This window comes from Drosophila novamexicana, unplaced genomic scaffold, assembly GCF_003285875.2.
Source record: "Drosophila novamexicana strain 15010-1031.04,08,12 unplaced genomic scaffold, DnovRS2.1 tig00000974-arrow-arrow-pilon, whole genome shotgun sequence".
Lineage (NCBI taxonomy): Eukaryota > Metazoa > Arthropoda > Insecta > Diptera > Drosophilidae > Drosophila > Drosophila novamexicana.
In genome coordinates, this window is record NW_020824834.1 from 1,154,487 (window position 1) to 1,180,133 (window position 25,647).

Genomic DNA, 25,647 nt, shown 5'->3' on the forward strand with positions numbered 1-25,647 from the left:
TTTCTTAAAATTAATTATTACACACACACACACACGCGCACAAAGTTCGATTTTTCCCACTTTGTATTGGAGGTCGTCGTTGTCTCAACTTTTCGTTAACTGTTTTCGTCCGTTTTCAGCGCAGCGACGCGTTTGCCGTTATGCTCATTGAATGCGCGCAACGTTAAAAGCGCGTTTTTAGGTGTTTTTCACAATTGATTGCAACTATTATGCGCGAAAAGAAAATATAAAAAAAATTTAACACGAAATGAAAGCACTCCCATCTTGCGCTGCTTCTTGCCACTGAACAGCTGTTCGCCGCCGATAGGACCGCAATCAACTTGTTTGATTTCGATAGTAACCGATATCGGTAACTGTAAACAATTGCACACAAATAAGTTACTCACTCACGCATAATGTATGGGAATTATGACTAATTTTATATTTATTTATTTATTTATTATAATGTGAATATTAAACAAAATATTGCGGTTTACGCATAGTTATGCCATGATCGGCCAGAGCTGGCACCAAATCCTCCATAGCCAAAGTGTATTTGCGATCTTTTGGATTCTTTTTGTCCTGCAGAAAACAATTGCTTAACATATATTTATAAAAGAATGAAATTAAAAAGCAATACCTTGCTGGAGCTGTGTCCGCTGGAGTGTTGAATGTTCGTTGTGCGCGTTTTACAATGTTGCAGAGCATCATTCGCAATGTCCGAGATGAATTTTTGTGCTGATACGGAAATTATGCGCACAATCCGCGGATCCACGGAGCCAAAACCAGACTAGATATGATATTAATATTATTAACACTAAATTTGGTGGTTTACTTTACGTACGCTATTCAAAATACGCAATGTGAGCGCATCGGGCACCGTTGGCGTATAATCCTCGAGTTGTCCCAATAATTCTTCCATTTCTGCTTCCTCACTTGACACGGGCACCTCTTCGACCTCTAAACTTTCGTCGTCTGTATCGGGTTCCGGCAAGTGCGCATCATCTGCTTCTGTTTCAGTTTCTGCTGCAGATACTTCACTTTCCACCGGTGTTACATCCATATCCTCGCCATCGGAAGCCATTATTATAATGTTTTGTTTATTTATTTCACAGTTTGTGTGCTGACAGAAAATTAGTGACGAGAGTTGGCCAGCTATCGCTTAGCCAGTGTTGCTGAATGCTATGCGATGTATTGATGACACACGATGAATACAAAGCGCAGCTTATCGATATGTATAAGATGTGACCAGCTGATCAGGCCGCTGAACTTATCGGTCGACCACCACAATTTAGCTGAATAGGTATTAAAAAAATATGACACAAGTCTTAAGAAAAAAAAATTGAAAATTTTCGAAATTAAGTAGCTTAAAATACAAACAATATGGTTATTCCAAAGGAAGTGCTTAGCGACTTCAAGGAGGTGTTCGAGAAATCTAGCCAACTAGTCGAGCAAGACAGTCGCACCGATCCGCCCACAGATCCCTATCGCTCCCACTACAAAGCGCGCGACGTGCTCCTCGATTTAAAAAAGCAGCTCGACGATCAGCTGATCTCCGTGCAAGCAGCCGAGGAGGACGGCAGTGAGGATGAGCTGCTGTACAAGTCAACCCTTGCCTTCACCTGTCGCGACCTGGGCCGCATCTACATCTACACCGAGGAGCCCGCCGAGGGCGAAAAGCTGCTCAACCGTTGCCTGGAGCTAGTCGAGCCGCACAAGCTACGGCCCGAGGGCATTATACCATATGTGGGCGCCGTCAATGAGCTGAGCATTGTGCTGGCCTCGCGGCAGGAGTACAAGCGTGCCGTCGAACTTCTGCTCCAAGCGGACAAAAGCTACGATGAGTTCCAGGTCAGCGGCCAGACAGCGCTCACCATGGCCGATCTCTATAATCCGCCCGATGAGCTGGAGGGTGCCAAGGGCGAAAGGGAGCTGGAGAATCTCTATACGCTCTGCTGCTTCTATCTGGCCCAGATGTATGGCCATTTGGGCGAGCCGGAAAAGTCGGCCCAGTGCTGCCATCGCACGCTACATCGCCAGCTGCAGCACAAATCTTACGATGCCGTTGACTTTGCATTGAACACGGCCACGCTATCGCAGTATTACATTGGCCAGGAGCGCTTCCGAGAGGCGCGACATCATCTGGCCGCCGCCACGATCATCATGGCCGAGTACGAGGAGCACATGCTGCAGCCGGAGCTGAGCGAGCAGCAGCGCTCGGACGTCGTCGAGACATTCAAGCATCGCTATGCGGACGTGGCACGCTGCTGGGCCAAGTACGGGCTGCTCCTGCTGCAGACTTCCAAGGAGCGGCTGCTGCGCGACGACGAGGAGGAGGCGCAGCGCCTGATCCGTGCAGCCGAGCAGTTGTCGCTGATGGACGAGGACTATCGCTTCGTCGACCTGGATCTGACCGCCTGCGAGAGTCGCGTCAGCTGCGACTATTGTTTGACCTTTGACGACGCCAAGCTGGTCTTTCACTTTGTCAACGAGTGGCTGGACGTGGCCAAGGACTACTACAAGGCGGAGACAGAGGCCACCGAGTATGCCAAGATTATACAGGACTATGCCGAGGCATACGAGCACATCGCCTTCTTCGAGGAGCTGCCGGAGAATCAGGCCAAGATGCACAAGCGTCGCGCCAAATACTTGGAGGATCTGCTCGAGCTGCTCGACCCCAGCCACTATCTGAAGATCTGCCGCGAGTGCTGGTACGTGGCGGGCACAGCCCATGCTGCCGTGCTCGATGTGCGTCTCGACAGCATGAAGCACAAGCAGACGCCCACCCCGGACGAGATCAAACGCGTCAACCAGAGCTGTCTCAAGGCTATCAAACATTTCGAGAACTATGTCAAGTCCTATCTGGCTGACAGCAGCAGCACCGGTAGCAGCAGCGGAAGCGGAATCAGCCAGCAATGGCGCCCCAATATGGACATCGAGGAGCTGCGCACGATGCTCTACGCGCACTTCCACATCGGCAGGCTCTACTATAAGCTGATCAGCGCACATCCGCAGCACCAGCTGGAGCAGCTGAACCAGTGTCTGGTCTATTACAAGCGTTTCAGCGAGGGCTGCGAACTGCACAAGGAACCGGCCGAGCAGCTGCACGGCGAGATCGGAGTTGTGCGCGAGATGCTCGAGCTGTTGCCGCTCAAAATTAACACGGTCAAGAGACGTCTAGAGTAAATATATACATATATTATCCCCGCCGCCGCCGCCGCCGACGCCAAGCCAAATCCATATTCCAGTATATATGCATTCTCAAGCTTTATATGTTTATTAGTCAGCATAAAATAAAAATTAGTCCATGTCCAGGTCTAGCCTAGAACGGAAGTCCCGTGTTCGGTGTCGGCTTTTTACTGGCAATCCGCACGGCCAGCGGCGATTGGCAATTGGGCGGCTTGTATTGGCGCCGCTTGAGCAGCTCCCGCTGTATGCCGTTGCCCAGCTGGCGTATGGGCAGCGCCGTGATCCCATCCAGCAGATTCTCCTGGGCGTGACGCAGTGTGCTGGTTATCAGCTCCTCCACGTTGATGGCGCGCGGATCCGACATCGGTTCGCGCTCCAGCACATCGACAATGATGCGCAACGTCTCCTCGGCCTGGAACTCCTCGAGGGGCAGCACCTCGATCAGCTCCTTGAACATGTGCAGCACAATGTACTGGGTGCGATTGACCACCTCGCAGACGCCGCGCGCGCACAGCGAATCCTTGGCATGCTCGAATATACCGGAAATCAGCTCCTCGGTGTTCACATCGGAGCGCTCGTAATCGAAGACGGCGACCACCTCGTTGAAGAGCTTGCGCAAATCCTCGGCCCGTATGTGTATGAAATACTTTTTGGGCACAATGCTCTCCAGATGCTCCGTGATGCACTCGGCTATGCGATCCGTGTATCTGCCCTGGAAGCTGTACGCTGCCTGGCACAGATACAGCGCTGATCGCTGAGCAAATTTGCGTACATTCTCGGCGGTCGTGTGCCGGCCGAGAAACTGATTGAAGCTCTTCGTGACAATCGTGTGCACTCGGTCCATGATGAAGTCATCCGGCATGGGCGGCAGCATATACGCGTCCACATTGAGTATGGCCGGGCATACCTCCGTCTCGCCGTCAAGCGGCGGCAGCAGCTCGCTGGGAACGACATCCAGCGGAGGCGGGACCAGCTCGTTGATCTGCAGCGGTTTGGCCTTGAGCCGCAGCGTGCAGATCTCCCGCTCGAGGCACTGTTGGGGATGTTGGACATGGTTTAGTTTCGGCTGTGGGCGACAAGTGTTTCGGGCTACGCACCTCGATCTGCTGCAGCAGCTGCTTGTCGATGCCCATCAGCTTCTCGATGTCGTAGCTCAGGTTGAGCACCTGCGGATTGGCCCATTTGCAGTAGTTGCGCTCCTGGTTGTCCAGCAGCACGTCCAGCACGTTCTTTTGGTCGAGCAGCACCGTCTTTATGTTTACCTTCTCCGTGTGGTTTTGTGTCTCCTGGACCAGCTCCTCCTCGCAACGCGATAGCTCAATCTGGAGGAGGAGAAAATCAATGAGAGCGCGTAGTTCCCGTTAATCTTGACAAGCACTTTGACACAAGCTCAACTGTGTGTCAACTTATTAGATGAATTATTGTTCAGTCTGAAGAAAAGCATATTAAAAGCTCATGTCAAGTGGTTGCTAATTTTGACAAGCATTTTGACAGGAGGTAAGTGAAATGAAACTTCCTAACAAATATTAGTTGAATCCGACACCAGCTCAACTGTGTGTCAACAAATATCTCAGTCTGATAGAGACAATATTTAAAGCTCTTGTCATGTGATTGTTAATTTTGACAAGCACTTTAACAGGGGGTAAGTGAAATTTAACGTCTTAGTTAAATAAGAAATTCACACTAAAGGACGTTAATAGTTTAACAATAAGCTCGTATCCCTTTGTTAATCTTGACAAGCACTTTGACATGCACTCAATAAAGTTTCAACTAATAACTCAGTCTGAAGAAGACCATGTTAAGCTTGTAGTATTGAGGAAGTAAAAATGTTGACAAACACTTTAACATGAGGTACTTAAGATTTTAAATGCTTGTCAAATATGAGCTGAAGCTATGTAGAGGTTCGACATTGTGTTCTCAAATCTCGTTGAAAATTATAAAAAATATTAACTTTAGCATGCATCCGCATGTTAAAGCTACCATGTACTTGAACAGTTAAGTATCATTTTAGTCAACTCGAACCAGCTTGTTGAATAAGAAAGCTTTGTTTTGAGAAGCACTTTGACATCTAGACTAAATTTAACTGCTTGTTAGTGAAGATGACATGCAAATTTACTAATCTAGCTGCTTTCTAACAGTTAAGTCCTTGGAGTAAAATTTTATATTTAACTGCTTGTTAAATAAGAAAGTTTCGTCTTGAGGAGCACTTTGACATGCAGGCTAAACTTAACTGCTTGTAAGTGAAGATAACATGAACTTGAATACAGACTGAACCAGCATCTTTTCCGATTCAAACCCACCTGCCGTTCCCTCAGCTCCTTCTCGAGTGCGCGCAGCTCCTCCTCCGCCGTCGTCTCCAGCTCAAATATGTAGCGCCGCAGCACCTCCTCCTCCAGCTCGTCCAGATTGATGATCAGGCCGAAACGCCTCATCATGGCCTGCTTGATCTCCTCCTCGAGCCGCGTTATCTCGAAGCGCATGAACTTGATGTCCCGATTCATGCGACGCAAATGAATAAAGTTGATTCGATGCCAGCGCCGCGTGGCCAGCGTCTCCTCGTGCAGCTTCTCTGCCCGCCGGCGCAAATCGATCAGGATATCCGCATCGAAGAGTATGGCCTTGGACACGTCGCGATAGTCGTCGCCCTCATAGAAATGCTGCAGCTGATCCATGCGCAAGATCGTGGATATCTGCACCTTGTTGATCTCGTGCTGTCTGTTGCGCTGCAGATCGGATTGGGAAATTATATATATGTATATAGGGTTGGAAAACTTCGACCCATCTCTATATAGGATATTTAAGGGTACCATTTTTACATGAAATTCGAAATTCAAAAATAATGCTAATTTGGAACCTCGTGAAAATCGGATGAGATTTGACCAAGTTATGGGTGTAGGAAATTTTGACCCATGTCTATATAGGAATCTTGGGGTATGATTTTGGCAAGAAATTCGACTAAAAAATATGTGTTCAGATTTGAATGCCAGATGAATCTGGAGGGAAAACTATGAAGAAAAAGCCAAACCTCGTGAAAATCAGATGAGATTTGACCAAGTTATGGGTGTGGGAAATTTTGACCCGTGTCTATATAGGAATCTTGGGGTATGATTTTGGCAAGAAATTCGACTAAAAAATATGTGTTCAGATTTTAATGCCAGATGAACCTGGAAGGAAAACTATGAAGAAAAAGCCAAACCTCGTGAAAATCAGATAAGATTTGACCAAGTTATGGGTGTGGGAAATTTTGACCCATGTCTATATAGGAATCTTGGGGTAAGATTTTGGCATGAAATTCGACTAAAAAATATGTGTTCAGATTTGAATGCCAGATTAATCTGGAAGGAAAACCATGAAGAAAAAGCCAAGCCTCGTGAAAATTGGATGAGATTTGACCAAGTTATGGGGGTGGGAAATTTTGACCTATGTCTATATAGGAATCTTGGTGTAAGATTTTGACATGAAATTCGACTAAAAATCATGTGTTCAGATTTGAATGCCAGATTAGTTGGGAGGGAAAACCATGAAGAAAAAGCCAAACCTCGTGGGAATCGGATGAGATTTGACCGAGTTATGGGGGTGGGAAAATTCAACCTATGTCTATATAGGAATCTTGGTGTAAGATTTTGACATGAAATTCGACTAAAAAACATGTGTTGAGATTTGAATGCCAGATTAGTTGGGAGGGAAAACCATGAAGAAAAAGCCAAACCACGTGAAAATCGGATGAGATTTAACCAAGTTATGGGGGTGGGAAATTTTGGCCCATGTCAATATAGGAATCTTGGGGGATTTTGACATGAAATTCGACTAAAAAACATGTGTTCAGATTTGAATGCCAGATTAATCTGGAGGGAAAACTATGAAGAAAAAGCCAAACCTCGTGAAAATCAGATGAGATTTGACCAAGTTATGGGTGAGGGAAATTTTGACCCATGTCTATATAGGAATCTTGGGGTAAGATTTGGACATGAATTTCGACTAAAAAATCGGAGTCGAGATTTGAATGCCAGATTAATCTAGAGGGAAAGCCATGAAGAAAAAGCCAAACTTCGTGGAAATCGGATGAGATTTGACCGAGTTATGGGGGTGGTCATTTTTGACCCATGTCTATATACGAATCTTGGGGTAAGATTTGGACATGAATTTCGACTAAAAAATCGGTGTCGAGATTTGAATGCCAGATTAGTTGGGGGGGAAAACCACAGAGAAAAAGCCAAGCCTCGTGAAAATCGGATGAGATTTGACCAAGTTATGGGGGTGGGAAATTTTGACCCATGTCTATATAGGAATCTTGGGGTAAGATTTTGACATGAAATTCGACTAAAAATCGTGTGTTCAGATTTGAATGCCAGATTATTCTGGAGGACAAACTATGAAGAAAAAGCCAAACCTCGTGAGAATCGGATGAGATTTGACCAAGTTATGGGGTGGGAAATTTTGACCCGTGTCTATATAGGAATCTTGGGGTAAGATTTTGACATGAAATTCGACTAAAAATCATGTGTTGAGATTTGCATGCCAGATTAGTTGGGGGGGAAAACCATGAAGAAAAAGCCAAGCCACGTGAAATTCGGATGAGATTTGACCAAGTTATGGGGGTGGGAAATTTTGGCCCATGTCAATATAGGAATATTGGGGGATTTTGACATGAAATTCGACTAAAAAACATGTGTTCAGATTTGAATGCCAGATTAATCTGGAGGGAAAACTATGAAGAAAAAGCCTAACCTCGTGAAAATCAGATGAGATTTGACCAAGTTATGGGGGTGGGAAATTTTGACCCATGTCTATATAGGAATCTTGGGGTAAGACTGGGGCATGAAATTCGACTAAAAAACGTGTGTTCAGATTTGAATGCCAGATTAATCTGGAAGGAAAACCATGAAGAAAAAGCCAAGCCTCGTGAAAATTGGATGAGATTTGACCAAGTTATGGGGGTGGGAAATTTTGACCTATGTCTATATAGGAATCTTGGGGTAAGATTTTGACATGAAATTCGACTAAAAATCATGTGTTCAGATTTGAATGCCAGATTAGTTGGGGGGGGGAAACCACAAAGAAAAAGCCAAGCCTCGTGAAAATCGGATGAGATTTGACCAAGTTATGGGGGTGGGAAATTTTGACCTATGTCTATATAGGAATCTTGGGGTAAGATTTTGACATGAAATTCGACTAAAAAACATGTGTTGAGATTTGAATGCCCGATTAGTTGGGAGGGAAAACCATGAAGAAAAAGCCAAGCCACGTGAAATTCGGATGAGATTTGACCGAGTTATGGGGGTGGGAAAATTCAACCTATGTCTATATAGGAATCTTGGGGTAAGATTTTGACATGAAATTCGACTAAAAAACATGTGTTCAGATTTGAATGCCAGATTAATCTGGAGGGAAAACTATGAAGAAAAAGCCAAACCTCGTGAAAATCAGATGAGATTTGACCAAGTTATGGGTGAGGGAAATTTTGACCCATGTCTATATAGGAATCTTGGGGTAAGATTTGGACATGAATTTCGACTAAAAAATCGGAGTCGAGATTTGAATGCCAGATTAATCTAGAGGGAAAGCCATGAAGAAAAAGCCAAACTTCGTGGAAATCGGATGAGATTTGACCGAGTTATGGGGGTGGTCATTTTTGACCCATGTCTATATACGAATCTTGGGGTAAGATTTGGACATGAATTTCGACTAAAAAATCGGTGTCGAGATTTGAATGCCAGATTAGTTGGGGGGGAAAACCACAGAGAAAAAGCCAAGCCTCGTGAAAATCGGATGAGATTTGACCAAGTTATGGGGGTGGGAAATTTTGACCCATGTCTATATAGGAATCTTGGGGTAAGATTTTGACATGAAATTCGACTAAAAATCGTGTGTTCAGATTTGAATGCCAGATTATTCTGGAGGACAAACTATGAAGAAAAAGCCAAACCTCGTGAGAATCGGATGAGATTTGACCAAGTTATGGGGTGGGAAATTTTGACCCGTGTCTATATAGGAATCTTGGGGTAAGATTTTGACATGAAATTCGACTAAAAATCATGTGTTGAGATTTGCATGCCAGATTAGTTGGGGGGGAAAACCATGAAGAAAAAGCCAAGCCACGTGAAATTCGGATGAGATTTGACCAAGTTATGGGGGTGGGAAATTTTGGCCCATGTCAATATAGGAATATTGGGGGATTTTGACATGAAATTCGACTAAAAAACATGTGTTGAGATTTGCATGCCAGATTAGTTGGGGGGGAAAACCATGAAGAAAAAGCCAAGCCACGTGAAATTCGGATGAGATTTGACCAAGTTATGGGGGTGGGAAATTTTGACCCATGTCTATATAGGAATCTTGGGGTAAGACTGGGGCATGAAATTCGACTAAAAAACGTGTGTTCAGATTTGAATGCCAGATTAATCTGGAAGGAAAACCATGAAGAAAAAGCCAAGCCTCGTGAAAATTGGATGAGATTTGACCAAGTTATGGGGGTGGGAAATTTTGACCTATGTCTATATAGGAATCTTGGGGTAAGATTTTGACATGAAATTCGACTAAAAATCATGTGTTCAGATTTGAATGCCAGATTAGTTGGGGGGGGAAACCACAAAGAAAAAGCCAAGCCTCGTGAAAATCGGATGAGATTTGACCAAGTTATGGGGGTGGGAAATTTTGACCTATGTCTATATAGGAATCTTGGGGTAAGATTTTGACATGAAATTCGACTAAAAAACATGTGTTGAGATTTGAATGCCCGATTAGTTGGGAGGGAAAACCATGAAGAAAAAGCCAAGCCACGTGAAATTCGGATGAGATTTGACCGAGTTATGGGGGTGGGAAAATTCAACCTATGTCTATATAGGAATCTTGGGGTAAGATTTTGACATGAAATTCGACTAAAAAACATGTGTTCAGATTTGAATGCCAGATTAATCTGGAGGGAAAACTATGAAGAAAAAGCCAAACCTCGTGAAAATCAGATGAGATTTGACCAAGTTATGGGTGAGGGAAATTTTGACCCATGTCTATATAGGAATCTTGGGGTAAGATTTTGACATGAAATTCGACTAAAAATCATGTGTTCAGATTTGAATGCCAGATTATTCTGGAGGACAAACTATGAAGAAAAAGCCAAACCTCGTGAAAATCGGATGAGATTTGACCAAGTTATGGGTGAGGGAAATTTTGACCCATGTCTATATAGGAATCTTGGGGTAAGATTTTGACATGAAATTCGACTAAAAATCATGTGTTCAGATTTGAATGCCAGATTAGTTGGGAGGGAAAACCATGAAGAAAAAGCCAAACCTCGTTAGAATCGGATGAGATTTGACCGAGTTATGGGGGTGGGAAAATTCAACCTATGTCTATATAGGAATCTTGGGGTAAGATTTTGACATGAAATTCGACTAAAAAACATGTGTTGAGATTTGAATGCCAGATTAGTTGGGAGGGAAAACCATGAAAAAAAAGCCAAGCCACGTGAAAATCGGATGAGATTTGACCAAGTTATGGGGGTGGGAAATTTTGGCCCATGTCAATATAGGAATCTTGGGGGATTTTGACATGAAATTCGACTAAAAAACATGTGTTCAGATTTGAATGCCAGATTAATCTGGAGGGAAAACTATGAAGAAAAAGCCAAACCTCGTGAAAATCGGATGAGATTTGACCAAGTTATGGGTGAGGGAAATTTTGACCCATGTCTATATAGGAATTTTGGGGTAAGACTTTGACATGAAATTCGACTAAAAATCATGTGTTCAGATTTGAATGCCAGATTATTCTGGAGGACAAACTATGAAGAAAAAGCCAAGCCTTGTGAGAATCGGATGAGATTTGACCAAGTTATGGGTGTGGGAAATTTAGACCCATGTCTATATTGGAATCTTGGGGTAAGATTTTGACATGAAATTCGACTAAAAATCATGTGTTCAGATTTGAATGCCAGATTAGTTGGGAGGGAAAACCATGAAGAAAAAGCCAAACCTCGTGAGAATCGGATGAGATTTGACCAAGTTATGGGGGTGGGAAATTTTGGCCCATGTCAATATAGGAATCTTGGGGGATTTTGACATGAAATTCGACTAAAAAACATGTGTTCAGATTTGAATGCCAGATTAATCTGGAGGGAAAACTATGAAGAAAAAGCCAAACCTCGTGAAAATCAGATGAGATTTGACCAAGTTATGGGGGAGGGAAATTTTGACCCATGTCTATATAGGAATCTTGGGGTAAGATTTTGACATGAAATTCGACTAAAAAACATGTGTTCAGATTTGAATGCCAGATTATTCTGGAGGACAAACTATGAAGAAAAAGCCAAACCTCGTGAGAATCGGATGAGATTTGACCGAGTTATGGGGGTGGGAAAATTCAACCTATGTCTATATAGGAATCTTGGGGTAAGATTTTGACATGAAATTCGACTAAAAAACATGTGTTGAGATTTGAATGCCAGATTAGTTGGGAGGGAAAACCATGAAGAAAAAGCCAAGCCACGTGAAAATCGGATGAGATTTGACCAAGTTATGGGGGTGGGAAATTTTGGCCCATGTCTATATAGGAATCTTGGGGTAAGATTTTGACATGAAATTCGACTAAAAATCATGTGTTCAGATTTGAATGCCAGATTATTCTGGAGGACAAACTATGAAGAAAAAGCCAAACCTCGTGAGAATCGGATGAGATTTGACCAAGTTATGGGTGTGGGAAATTTTGACCCGTGTCTATATAGAAATCTTGGGGTAAGATTTTGACATGAAATTCGACTAAAAATCATGTGTTCAGATTTGAATGCCAGATTAGTTGGGAGGGAAAACCATGAAGAAAAAGCCAAACCTCGTGAGAATCGGATGAGATTTGACCAAGTTATGGGGGAGGGAAATTTTGGCCCATGTCAATATAGGAATCTTGGGGGATTTTGACATGAAATTCGACTAAAAAACATGTGTCCAGATTTGAATGCCAGATTAATCTGGAGGGAAAACTATGAAGAAAAAGCCAAACCTCGTGAAAATCAGATGAGATTTGACCAAGTTATGGGTGAGGGAAATTTTGACCCATGTCTATATAGGAATCTTGGGGTAAGATTTTGACATGAAATTCGACTAAAAAACATGTGTTCAGATTTGAATGCCAGATTATTCTGGAGGACAAACTATGAAGAAAAAGCCAAACCTCGTGAGAATCGGATGAGATTTGACCGAGTTATGGGGGTGGGAAAATTCAACCTATGTCTATATAGGAATCTTGGGGTAAGATTTTGACATGAAATTCGACTAAAAAACATGTGTTGAGATTTGAATGCCAGATTAGTTGGGAGGGAAAACCATGAAGAAAAAGCCAAGCCACGTGAAAATCGGATGAGATTTGACCAAGTTATGGGGGTGGGAAATTTTGGCCCATGTCAATATAGGAATCTTGGGGGATTTTGACATGAAATTCGACTAAAAAACATGTGTTCAGATTTGAATGCCAGATTAATCTGGAGGGAAAACTATGAAGAAAAAGCCAAACCTCGTGAAAATCAGATGAGATTTGACCAAATTATGGGGGAGGGAAATTTTGACCCATGTCTATATAGGAATCTTGGGGTAAGATTTTGACATGAAATTCGACTAAAAATCATGTGTTCAGATTTGAATGCCAGATTATTCTGGAGGACAAACTATGAAGAAAAAGCCAAACCTCGTGAAAATCGGATGAGATTTGACCAAGTTATGGGTGAGGGAAATTTTGACCCATGTCTATATAGGAATCTTGGGGTAAGATTTTGACATGAAATTCGACTAAAAATCATGTGTTCAGATTTGAATGCCAGATTATTCTGGAGGACAAACTATGAAGAAAAAGCCAAGCCTCGTGAGAATCGGATGAGATTTGACCAAGTTATGGGGGTGGGAAATTTTGGCCCATGTCAATATAGGAGTCTTGGGGGATTTTGACATGAAATTCGACTAAAAAACATGTGTTCAGATTTGAATGCCAGATTAATCTGGAGGGAAAACTATGAAGAAAAAGCCAAACCTCGTGAAAATCAGATGAGATTTGACCAAGTTATGGGGGAGGGAAATTTTGACCCATGTCTATATAGGAATCTTGGGGTAAGATTTTGACATGAAATTCGACTAAAAAACATGTGTTCAGATTTGAATGCCAGATTATTCTGGAGGACAAACTATGAAGAAAAAGCCAAACCTCGTGAGAATCGGATGAGATTTGACCGAGTTATGGGGGTGGGAAAATTCAACCTATGTCTATATAGGAATCTTGGGGTAAGATTTTGACATGAAATTCGACTAAAAAACATGTGTTGAGATTTGAATGCCAGATTAGTTGGGAGGGAAAACCATGAAGAAAAAGCCAAGCCACGTGAAAATCGGATGAGATTTGACCAAGTTATGGGGGTGGGAAATTTTGGCCCATGTCAATATAGGAATCTTGGGGGATTTTGACATGAAATTCGACTAAAAGACATGTGTTCAGATTTGAATGCCAGATTAATCTGGAGGGAAAACTATGAAGAAAAAGCCAAACCTCGTGAAAATCAGATGAGATTTGACCAAATTATGGGGGAGGGAAATTTTGACCCATGTCTATATAGGAATCTTGGGGTAAGATTTTGACATGAAATTCGACTAAAAATCATGTGTTCAGATTTGAATGCCAGATTATTCTGGAGGACAAACTATGAAGAAAAAGCCAAACCTCGTGAAAATCGGATGAGATTTGACCAAGTTATGGGTGAGGGAAATTTTGACCCATGTCTATATAGGAATCTTGGGGTAAGATTTTGACATGAAATTCGACTAAAAATCATGTGTTCAGATTTGAATGCCAGATTATTCTGGAGGACAAACTATGAAGAAAAAGCCAAGCCTCGTGAGAATCGGATGAGATTTGACCAAGTTATGGGTGTGGGAAATTTAGACCCATGTCTATATAGGAATCTTGGGGTAAGATTTTGACATGAAATTCGACTAAAAATCATGTGTTCAGATTTGAATGCCAGATTAGTTGGGAGGGAAAACCATGAAGAAAAAGCCAAACCTCGTTAGAATCGGATGAGATTTGACCGAGTTATGGGGGTGGGAAAATTCAACCTATGTCTATATAGGAATCTTGGGGTAAGATTTTGACATGAAATTCGACTAAAAAACATGTGTTGAGATTTGAATGCCAGATTAGTTGGGAGGGAAAACCATGAAGAAAAAGCCAAGCCACGTGAAAATCGGATGAGATTTGACCAAGTTATGGGGGTGGGAAATTTTGGCCCATGTCAATATAGGAATCTTGGGGGATTTTGACATGAAATTCGACTAAAAAACATGTGTTCAGATTTGAATGCCAGATTAATCTGGAGGGAAAACTATGAAGAAAAAGCCAAACCTCGTGAAAATCAGATGAGATTTGACCAAGTTATGGGTGTAGGAAATTTTGACCCATGTCTATATAGGAATCTTGGGGTAAGATTTTGACATGAAATTCGACTAAAAATCATGTGTTCAGATTTGAATGCCAGATTATTCTGGAGGACAAACTATGAAGAAAAAGCCAAACCTCGTGAGAATCGGATGAGATTTGACCAAGTTATGGGTGTGGGAAATTTTGACCCGTGTCTATATAGAAATCTTGGGGTAAGATTTTGACATGAAATTCGACTAAAAATCATGTGTTCAGATTTGAATGCCAGATTAGTTGGGAGGGAAAACCATGAAGAAAAAGCCAAACCTCGTGAGAATCGGATGAGATTTGACCAAGTTATGGGGGAGGGAAATTTTGGCCCATGTCAATATAGGAATCTTGGGGGATTTTGACATGAAATTCGACTAAAAAACATGTGTCCAGATTTGAATGCCAGATTAATCTGGAGGGAAAACTATGAAGAAAAAGCCAAACCTCGTGAAAATCAGATGAGATTTGACCAAGTTATGGGTGAGGGAAATTTTGACCCATGTCTATATAGGAATCTTGGGGTAAGATTTTGACATGAAATTCGACTAAAAATCATGTGTTCAGATTTGAATGCCAGATTATTCTGGAGGACAAACTATGAAGAAAAAGCCAAACCTCGTGAAAATCGGATGAGATTTGACCAAGTTATGGGTGAGGGAAATTTTGACCCATGTCTATATAGGATGGGGTAAGACTTTGACATGAAATTCGACTAAAAATCATGTGTTCAGATTTGAATGCCAGATTATTCTGGAGGACAAACTATGAAGAAAAAGCCAAGCCTTGTGAGAATCGGATGAGATTTGACCAAGTTATGGGTGTGGGAAATTTAGACCCATGTCTATATTGGAATCTTGGGGTAAGATTTTGACATGAAATTCGACTAAAAATCATGTGTTCAGATTTGAATGCCAGATTAGTTGGGAGGGAAAACCATGAAGAAAAAGCCAAACCTCGTGAGAATCGTATGAGATTTAACCGAGTTATGGGGGTGGGAAAATTCAACCTATGTCTATATAGGAATCTTGGGGTAAGATAAGTTGGGAGGGAAAACCATGAAGAAAAAGCCAAACCTCGTTAGAATCGGATGAGATTTGACCGAGTTATGGGGGTGGGAAAATTCAACCTATGTCTTGGGGTAAGATTTTGACATGAAATTCGACTAAAAAACATGTGTTGAGATTTGAATGCCAGATTAGTTGGGAGGGAAAACCATGAAGAAAAAGCCAAGCCACGTGAAAATCGGATGAGATTTGACCAAGTTATGCGGGTGGGAAATTTTGGCCCATGTCAATATAGGAATCTTGGGGGATTTTGACATGAAATTCGACTAAAAAACATGTGTTCAGATTTGAATGCCAGATTAATCTGGAGGGAAAACTATGAAGAAAAAGCCAAACCTCGTGAAAATCAGATGAGATTTGACCAAGTTATGGGTGTAGGAAATTTTGGCCCATGTCTATATAGGAATCTTGGGGTAAGATTTTGACATGAAATTCGACTAAAAATCATGTGTTCAGATTTGAATGCCAGATTATTCTGGAGGACAAACTATGAAGAAAAAGCCAAACCTCGTGAGAATCGGATGAGATTTGACCAAGTTATGGGTGTGGGAAATTTTGACCCGTGTCTATATAGAAATCTTGGGCTAAGATTTTGACATGAAATTCGACTAAAAATCATGTGTTCAGATTTGAATGCCAGATTAGTTGGGAGGGAAAACCATGAAGAAAAAGCCAAACCTCGTGAGAATCGGATGAGATTTGACCAAGTTATGGGGGTGGGAAATTTTGGCCCATGTCAATATAGGAATCTTGGGGGATTTTGACATGAAATTCGACTAAAAAACATGTGTTCAGATTTGAATGCCAGATTAATCTGGAGGGAAAACTATGAAGAAAAAGCCAAACCTTGTGAAAATCAGATGAGATTTGACCAAGTTATGGGTGTGGGAAATTTTGACCCATATCTATATAGGAATCTTGGGGTAAGATTTTGACATGAAATTCGACTAAAATCATGTGTTCAGATTTGAAAGACAGATTATTCTGGAGGACAAACTATGAAGAAAACGCCAAACCTCGTGAGAATCGGATGAGATTTGACCAAGTTATGGGTGTGGGAAATTTTGACCCATGTCTATATAGGAGTCTTGGGGGATTTTGACATGAAATTCGACTAAAAAACATGTGTTCAGATTTGAATGCCAGATTAGTTGGGAGGGAAAACCATGAAGAAAAAGCCAAACCTCGTGAGAATCGGATGAGATTTGACCGAGATATGGGGGTGGGAAAATTCAACCTATGTCTATATAGGAATCTTGGGGCAAGATTTTGACATGAAATTCGACTAAAAAACATGTGTTGAGATTTGAATGCCAGATTAGTTGGGAGGGAAAACCATGAAGAAAAAGCCAAGTCACGTGAAAATCGGATGAGATTTGACCAAGTTATGGGGGTGGGAAATTTTGGCCCATGTCAATATAGGAATCTTGGGGGATTTTGACATGAAATTCGACTAAAAAACATGTGTTCAGATTTGAATGCCAGATTAATCTGGAGGGAAAACTATGAAGAAAAAGCCAAACCTCGTGAAAATCAGATGAGATTTGACCAAGTTATGGGTGAGGGAAATTTTGACCCATGTCTATATAGGAATCTTGGGGTAAGATTTTGACATGAAATTCGACTAAAAATCATGTGTTCAGATTTGAATACCAGATTATTCTGGAGGACAAACTATGAAGAAAAAGCCAAACCTCGTGAAAATCGGATGAGATTTGACCAAGTTATGGGTGAGGGAAATTTTGACCCATGTCTATATAGGAATCTTGGGGTAAGATTTTGACATGAAATTCGACTAAAAATCATGTGTTCAGATTTGAATGCCAGATTATTCTGGAGGACAAACTATGAAAAAAAAGCCAAGCCTCGTGAGAATCGGATGAGATTTGACCAAGTTATGGGTGTGGGAAATTTAAACCCATGTCTATATAGGAATCTTGGGGTAAGATTTTGACATGAAATTCGACTAAAAATCATGTGTTCAGATTTGAATGCCAGATTAGTTGGGAGGGAAAACCATGAAGAAAAAGCCAAGCCACGTGAAAATCAGATGAGATTTGACCAAGTTATGGGGGTGGGAAATTTGGCCCATGTCAATATAGGAATCTTGGGGGATTTTGACATGAAATTCGACTAAAAAACATGTGTTCAGATTTGAATGCCAGATTAATCTGGAGGGAAAACTATGAAGAAAAAGCCAAACCTCGTGAAAATCAGATGAGATTTGACCAAGTTATGGGTGTAGGAAATTTGGACCCATGTCTATATAGGAATCTTGGGGTAAGATTTTGACATGAAATTCGACAAAAAATCATGTGTTCAGATTTGAATGCCAGATTATTCTGGAGGACAAACTATGAAGAAAAAGCCAAACCTCGTGAGAATCGGATGAGATTTGACCAAGTTATGGGTGTGGGAAATTTTGACCCGTGTCTATATAGAAATCTTGGGGTAAGATTTTGACATGAAATTCGACTAAAAATCATGTGTTAAGATTTGAATGCCAGATTAGTTGGGAGGGAAAACCATGAAGAAAAAGCCAAACCTCGTGAGAATCGGATGAGATTTGACCGAGATATGAGGGTGGGAAATGTTGACCCATGTCTATATAGGAATCTTGGGGCAAGATTTTGACATGAAATTCGACTAAAAAACATGTTTTGAGATTTGAATGCCAGATTAGTTGGGAGGGAAAATCATGAAGAAAAAGCCAAACCTTGTGAAAATCAGATGAGATTTGACCAAGTTATGGGTGTGGGAAATTTTGACCCATATCTATATAGGAATCTTGGGGCAAGATTTTGACATGAAATTCGACTAAAAAACATGTGTTCAGATTTGAATGCCAGATTATTCTGGAGGACAAACTATGAAGAAAAAGCCAAACCTCGTGAAAATCGGATGAGATTTGACCAAGTTATGGGTGAGGGAAATTTTGACCCATGTCTATATAGGAATCTTGGGGTAAGATTTTGACATGAAATTCGACTAAAAATCATGTGTTCAGATTTGAATGCCAGATTATTCTGGAGGACAAACTATGAAGAAAAAGCCAAACCTCGTGAGAATCGGATGAGATTTGACCAAGTTATGGGGGTGGGAAAATTCAACCTATGTTTATATAGGAATCTTGGGGTAAGATTTTGACATGAAATTCTACTAAAAAACATGTGTTGAGATTTGAATGCCAGATTAGTTGGGAGGAAAAACCATGATGAAAAAGCCAAACCTCGTGAGAATCGGATGAGATTTGACCAAGTTATGGGGGTGGGAAAATTCAACCTATGTTTATATAGGAATCTTGGGGTAAGATTTTGACATGAAATTCTACTAAAAAACATGTGTTGAGATTTGAATGCCAGATTAGTTGGGAGGAAAAACCATGATGAAAAAGCCAAACCTCGTGAGAATCGGATGAGATTTGACCAAGTTATGGGGGTGGGAAAATTCAACCTATGTTTATATAGGAATCTTGGGGTAAGATTTTGACATGAAATTCGACTAAAAATCATGTGTTCAGATTTGAATGCCAGATTATTCTGGAGGACAAACTATGAAGAAAAAGCCAAACCTCGTGAGAATCGGATGAGATTTGACCAAGTTATGGGGGTGGGAAAATTCAACCTATGTTTATATAGGAATCTTGGGGTAAGATTTTGACATGAAATTCTACTAAAAAACATGTGTTGAGATTTGAATGCCAGATTATTCTGGAGGACAAACTATGAAGAAAAAGCCAAACCTCGTGAGAATCGGATGAGATTTGACCAAGTTATGGGGGTGGGAAAATTCAACCTATGTTTATATAGGAATCTTGGGGTAAGATTTTGACATGAAATTCGACTAAAAAACATGTGTTGAGATTTGAATGCCAGATTAGTTGGGAGGAAAAACCATGATGAAAAAGCCAAACCTCGTGAGAATCGGATGAGATTTGACCAAGTTATGGGGGTGGGAAAATTCAACCTATGTTTATATAGGAATCTTGGGGTAAGATTTTGACATGAAATTCTACTAAAAAACATGTGTTGAGATTTGAATGCCAGATTAGTTGGGAGGAAAAACCATGATGAAAAAGCCAAACCTCGTGAGAATCGGATGAGATTTGACCAAGTTATGGGGGTGGGAAAATTCAACCTATGTTTATATAGGAATCTTGGGGTAAGATTTTGACATGAAATTCTACTAAAAAACATGTGTTGAGATTTGAATGCCAGATTATTCTGGAGGACAAACTATGAAGAAAAAGCCAAACCTCGTGAGAATCGGATGAGATTTGACCAAGTTATGGGGGTGGGAAATTTTGACCCATGTTTATATAGGAGTCTTGGGGTAAGATTTTGACATGAAATTCGACTAAAAACATATGTTTAGATGTGAATGCCAGATTAATCTGGACGGAAAACCATGAAGAAAGAGCCAAACCTCGTGAGAATCGAGATAATTTAATGGAATCAAGCGTTAATCGATATTTATCGATTTTGTGGCACTGAAAGCCCGTGAGGTTTTAAAGAGATGAAAGACGGAAGTTTTCAATATTTTTCTTGTAATATAGGAATTATCGCAAGAATTTTGTGTTTGGGTCATTGGAATAATTGCATGGATTAGAAATCGATATTTATCGATTTTCGGGCTCCGAAAGCCCGTGGAGTACAGACAGACGTTAAAGAGATGAAAGACGTCATCTCCATGATTACAGGGTATAATAAGTAATTCTAGGAATTATTCCTCTCCACCTACCCGAAATCGATGGGTATCGATATCGAGTATATGCTGGAGTTATCGATATTTTGCCTGTAATAAAGGAATTCGTGTAGGAATTTTTTCTGTCGACCTACCCGAAACTCTAGCAGCGTATTCTTCTCGCGCTGGTAAACCTCCTCGTGGTACTTCATTTTGGTCTGCATTTCGGCAATCTCCCGTCGCTTGCGCTCCACGTCCCGATGGCAGTCGGCAAGGGTGCGCTCGAGAGCGTGTCGATCGGCGCGCATGGCGAAGGACCATTCGTAGAGGGTGCGTTCCAGGCCTGTGGGGCAGGTGGCCTCGTCCAGGCGTATGGTGGTCATGTCGAGGGAATCGACGCTCTGGGCATCGGCGCCCTCGTCCTCGCTCGACGATGACGAGGAGGAGGACGATGAGGATTCCTCGTCATCGCCGCGGACTCGCTTCGGCGGGCGCCATTTCTTCTTGAAGATGCGACGCAAAAAGTCATAGAACTTGTGCCCCTTCACCGTATTCATGAAGGTCGTCTGCAGTCCGGCGATCTGCTCGTTGATTTTATCGATGCTTTTGCGCAATTCCTCCAGCTGCCGGTTGGTCGCATTGATCACAATCTGTAGATCATTCCGAGTGCTCATCGCCTGCTTGGCGTTCTGCAGCAGCTGTGACTCGATCTCCTCGCTGTCGCGCAAGATGTACAGCTCCTGGTTGAGCGTGATCAGGTAGGAGGATAGGAATTCCGCGTCCATTTTGACGTGGAAGCGTTGCGCCTGGATCTTCTCGAGCGCCAGATCGAATAGGCGTATCTCCTCGTCAACCTCGGACATGATGTGCAGCTGCTCGACGACCAGGAGGCGCAACCAGCGATGCCGCATCTCCATGATCATGGGCGAGTCGCCCTCCTCGTTCACCTCAAAGTAGGCCGGATCGGTGACCGGCGGCAGGCTGTTGATATACTCGATCATCTCGTCCTGCGGCAGTGTCGACTTCAGCTTGGAGATCTGCAGCGCCTTGAACTTCGTAACCTCGTGCAGCTCGGGGCTACCCAGGGCGGCCATTTCGTACAGGCTAATGTTGTCCAGCGTCGGCTGCGGCTGCCTGGCGGCAATTAACTCCTCAACGCTGTTTTCCAGATAGAGTATATCATCCACATTGACACCGCAGCCAGGTGAGCAGTGCTCGATGAGATTTAGCTCTGGATACTCCAAATCCATGTCAATCTCCCTGATCTCCCGTATCTGTATGCGATTCAACTCCGGCAGATATTGGTGTATGACCTCCAGTCGTTCGCGGCGCTTCTGTATGAACTCCATGAGCTCCTTTTTGCGGTCGCGCAACATCATCACGCGCATGTTGTACGAGTCCAGTATATCGAAGTATCTCTCCCGACACTCCACGATCTCAATATACTTGGCCGTAAGGTTCTCCGAGGTCTTTGGCTCGTAGTCCGCGCCAATTTTCAGCTTGTAGTCGCCAAGACTGCGCATCGCGAGCGCAATCTGTGCATCGTCATCGGGATGATTGCGGTTCGGATCGGGCTTCTGGCGCTCCAGTTTGTCCCAGTCGAAGATGCGGCGCACCTCGTACAGCTGTCGCTTCCGATAGCGCTGCAGCAGGCGCATCATCTTCTTGCTAAATCTGGGCGTTATGCTCATCGGATCGCGTCCAAAGAAGAACGTCTCCGGCGGCGGGCCACCCATCAGATCCTCCTTGTCTTCGTCGGCAATAACCTCGGTCAGCCTGAGGAATATAAATTGTTAAATGTGCGCATGGACTTTTAAGGGAATAAAACTAGTCTACGATCGATTTTTATCGATTTTTTGGCAAAGGTGGGGCAATCCAAGGAAATTCAAAATAAAACCAAGTTGAACTACAAAATTATTCCAAGCTTCGCCAGGAATTTTACAGTAGAGGATCACATAATTGAAATAAAAGTTTAAACACAGAAAGGAAATACAACCAATCAATTTCACCTATTGGGTATCTAAATGGCGATCTTATGTGAAATATTAAGGTTATTCTATCAATATATAATTGACTATGTTGGACACTCTTACACTGCGGGCTGCTCTGGCACAAGCTCGTCGCTCTCTCTGCTGCTTGTTGGCGGGGTAAAAATGATTAAGATTTGTTTTTAGACGTATTATATTATCATTTACGTATGGAATTAAGGATCTAATTCTCATGCTTACCGCATGTCCTGTTCCATTTTGAGACGTTCCTCGATGTCGCGCTTGATCTGCTGAAAGTCCTCGCCCAGGGTCTCCAAGCGAAACGTGGACACCGCATCGATATCGGCGCTATTTGGATACGTTAGATGTTAGATGCATTCGAAATCCACATGAATCTTAGGGGACTCACCAGAGCGGCGTCACGGTGAAGGGCACATGGTCGAGTTTTTGGAGAAAATGATTGAGAAGCTTCCTGTGGCCGACTTCGGCAAATTCCAGATCGTAGGCTAGGTCTTCGCGCACATCGTCCAGCTCGGCCTGCAGCTCGTCGCGGATTTGTTGCGTGATGCGCTCATCGAGCAGCAGATCCTTGTGCGCGACGCGTAGACCTGGCGGCAGCTCCTCGTTCCGTTTGATTATCTCAAAGTAAACGCTCTGCAGCGCTCCGATCTTGGCCAGGACATCGCGATCATGCGCCTCGGCTGCCTCCTGTTGCCGCCTTAGCTCCGCATTGATCTTCTCCTGCTCCAGCGACGGTGTCTCCGGATCGAGTATGTCCACAACATCTCTCGGGCTGGGCAACGCCGGCAGCCGCGGCCTCAGCTCTTCTCTTTTCACCTTCGGCCCCTCCCACTTGTAAAGAAAGACATTGCCGTCGTAGCCAACGCTGACCAGATGCTCGCCATTGTAGCTGCTGACGATGCAGGGTATAATGCCCTTAAGGGAATCGTGCATCGGATAGCTACGATAGTCGGCCAGATCCGTAAAGTCCTCGGCATTCAGGCGATTAATCCGCAGGCTGCCATTCCTCATGCCAAATATGATATACTCATCGCTAGGGAGAGAAGTTCGATCAGAGAGGATCTGGGAGATCACGGAAGTCAGGGACTTACACAATGTAGTAGGAGTGTATCTCGATGTCATCGGCATCCGCTATCAAAGTGCAGATCTTCGGCTCCGGGCTCTCAAAGTCCAGCTCGTAGATATAGCCGGCATCGTAGCCGGCCATGGAGAGCCAGATGGTGTCGCGATCCGTGTAGCGCAGCCATATGATGCGATTGGGCACGCTGGGTATGTGCAGCGGTTCCTCCTCCTCATCGGGCTCCGAATCGGCCAGGGCGCTCTCCATGTCAATTTGCAGGCCCGGATTCGCCTGCTTCAGCTTATCGATTTCGCGCAATTTGCGCTCCTTTTTCTTCTCCTTGCGCTTCTTGATTTTCTCACGCTTCAGATCGCGTCGAATGCGACTCTTGACCGAGACGAAGCGCGTGCTGCGCATCCGGGCCGCATCCGTCAGATTGTAGCTGAGATAGGTCTCCATCTCGGTGACATCGGTGCGTATATTGTACTCATAGACCTCGCCGCCCTTGCAGCCAATCAGCACGACGGCGGGTTCCTCCAGGTGCCAATAGAAGCAGCTGGGCACCGCCTTCAGCTCGACAAATCCGAGCGGCTGCAGTTCCACCAGCTGCTCCGCATCGTTGCCCAGCTTATAGATGAACATGCTGTGATCCGCCGAGCCGCTGATCAGCAGGCTGCACGTCCGATTCATGCTGATAGCCGTGATGGGCGCCGTGTGCGCCTTGTAGGCGCGCACCAGATGGACCGCCGCCTTGGACGGCACGCTGAGATCAAGGAAGAGCTGACGCAGTATGCCGTCCTCGAAGCCGCCAATTAGCTCCGTGCCCAGGCTGGAGATCTGTGTGTCTAGCCACAGGATGTCCACGCCGTTGGCCGCAAACTGTTTCTCCAGAATGAGCTTCTTCTGCTCGTACTCGTAGATAAAGATCTTGCCCGTCTCGGAAAGGGCCAACAGATGCGGCGAAGTGGGCGACATTTGGGCGGCCAGGACGCGTCCACCGACGCACGAGTAGAGCTGCTTTGGCGGCCGCGGAACATCGTAGGTATTGATGTCGCAAAACCAAATCCCACCGCCGCCATCCTGCGCATAGTACCCGAAATCCGACTCGTCGTGGGGCTTGATCTTCTGCATGGCGCGCAGCTCGACTTCGGATATCTTGAACTCATAGATGGGATCGATTTCCACAAACAGATCGTCCTCGGGCGGATCGGCCAGATCGACGGTCTCCCAAAACCAGACGCGCACATAGCCATCCATGCCGACGGTGGTCACCTCGCCGTTCTTCATGGTGATGCGCGTTATGGGCTTCGTATGGCAGGGTTTGCGGCCCTTGCGGCACACCTCAAACTTGATGAGACCAGCCTCCCACACCAGCATGTTGCCCCAGTCGCAGCCGGAGATGACATTCTCGTCGGGCAGCATGTACATCGCATAGATATCGCTGAAGTCCGTCTTGCCAAAGCGTCCCAGATCCCCTTTCAGCTTTAGGCCCGTGAACGTGTTGGCCATCTTCCAGAACTTGATGTGACTCAGGCCTGATGAGCACAACAGTATGGGATTGTGCTCCGAGAAGTGCACGAACAGTATGTTGCTCTGAAATGATTTGGCGCGCAGCACCACCTCGGCGCATTCCCAGCGCCAAATCGTGATGATAAAGTCCGGATAGCCGGCCTGGGAGGCGAACAGCTTGCCGCTCGAATTGTAGGAGCCGGCGGTGAAGCAGCTCTTGGCCGCATTTGTCAGCTTGATGCGAACATCGTGCGAGGGATACTCATAAATGAAGATGGTCGGATTGGGTCCGTTCTCGCCGACGGTAAACAGATTCTTGAACTCGGGCAGCTCGTTTTTCTGCAAAAAGTTGTGCGTGGAATTTGTCGATTTTTCATACCTCAGCTACGCACCGTTATGAAGCCAACGCCACAGCCAAAGACGGTCGGCCGGAAGCTAACCTCGCGCCTCGATATGCTAAAGTAATGCAGAAAATTGCCGGAGGCAAAGATCAGGGTATCATCGTCCGCCAGCACCAGGTTGAACAGACGCTTGCAATCGTATCCAAATGAGTGCCTGCGGGAATACTCAATAATATATTTATGTACAGGATAGATGATGGCATATGCACCTACTGCAGGCTGAGTATGTCGGTCAGAAAGGACACATTGTAGTCATCATCGAACAGATCCTCCTCCTCGCCCTCATCGACCACATCGCCCATTGAGCTATCCAT

At 43.9% G+C, this 25,647-nt stretch overlaps 3 protein-coding genes across 3 annotated transcripts; 1 reads left to right on the plus strand and 2 right to left on the minus strand.

Moving 5' to 3' along the window:
- Positions 1 to 417: 417 nt before the first annotated feature.
- Positions 418 to 1,199, minus strand: LOC115765575 (transcription initiation factor TFIID subunit 10). Its single transcript, XM_030709224.1, has 3 exons — positions 824 to 1,199; positions 620 to 769; positions 418 to 561 (listed from the first exon to the last, which is right to left on the minus strand). Exons 1-3 carry the CDS (start codon positions 1,061 to 1,063, stop codon positions 454 to 456), a joined length of 498 nt encoding a protein of 165 aa, XP_030565084.1. The 5' UTR covers positions 1,064 to 1,199; the 3' UTR covers positions 418 to 453.
- An 86-nt stretch (positions 1,200 to 1,285) lies between these two features.
- Positions 1,286 to 3,312, plus strand: LOC115765574 (protein KBP homolog). The gene has a single exon (XM_030709223.1). It carries the CDS (start codon positions 1,363 to 1,365, stop codon positions 3,163 to 3,165), a length of 1,803 nt encoding a protein of 600 aa, XP_030565083.1. The 5' UTR covers positions 1,286 to 1,362; the 3' UTR covers positions 3,166 to 3,312.
- On the minus strand, positions 3,230 to 25,647 carry LOC115765573 (cilia- and flagella-associated protein 44). Its single transcript, XM_030709222.1, has 9 exons — positions 25,547 to 25,647; positions 25,325 to 25,487; positions 23,455 to 25,271; positions 22,752 to 23,396; positions 22,583 to 22,690; positions 20,510 to 22,130; positions 5,469 to 5,891; positions 4,266 to 4,490; positions 3,230 to 4,201 (listed from the first exon to the last, which is right to left on the minus strand). Exons 1-9 carry the CDS (start codon positions 25,645 to 25,647, stop codon positions 3,302 to 3,304), a joined length of 6,003 nt encoding a protein of 2,000 aa, XP_030565082.1. The 3' UTR covers positions 3,230 to 3,301.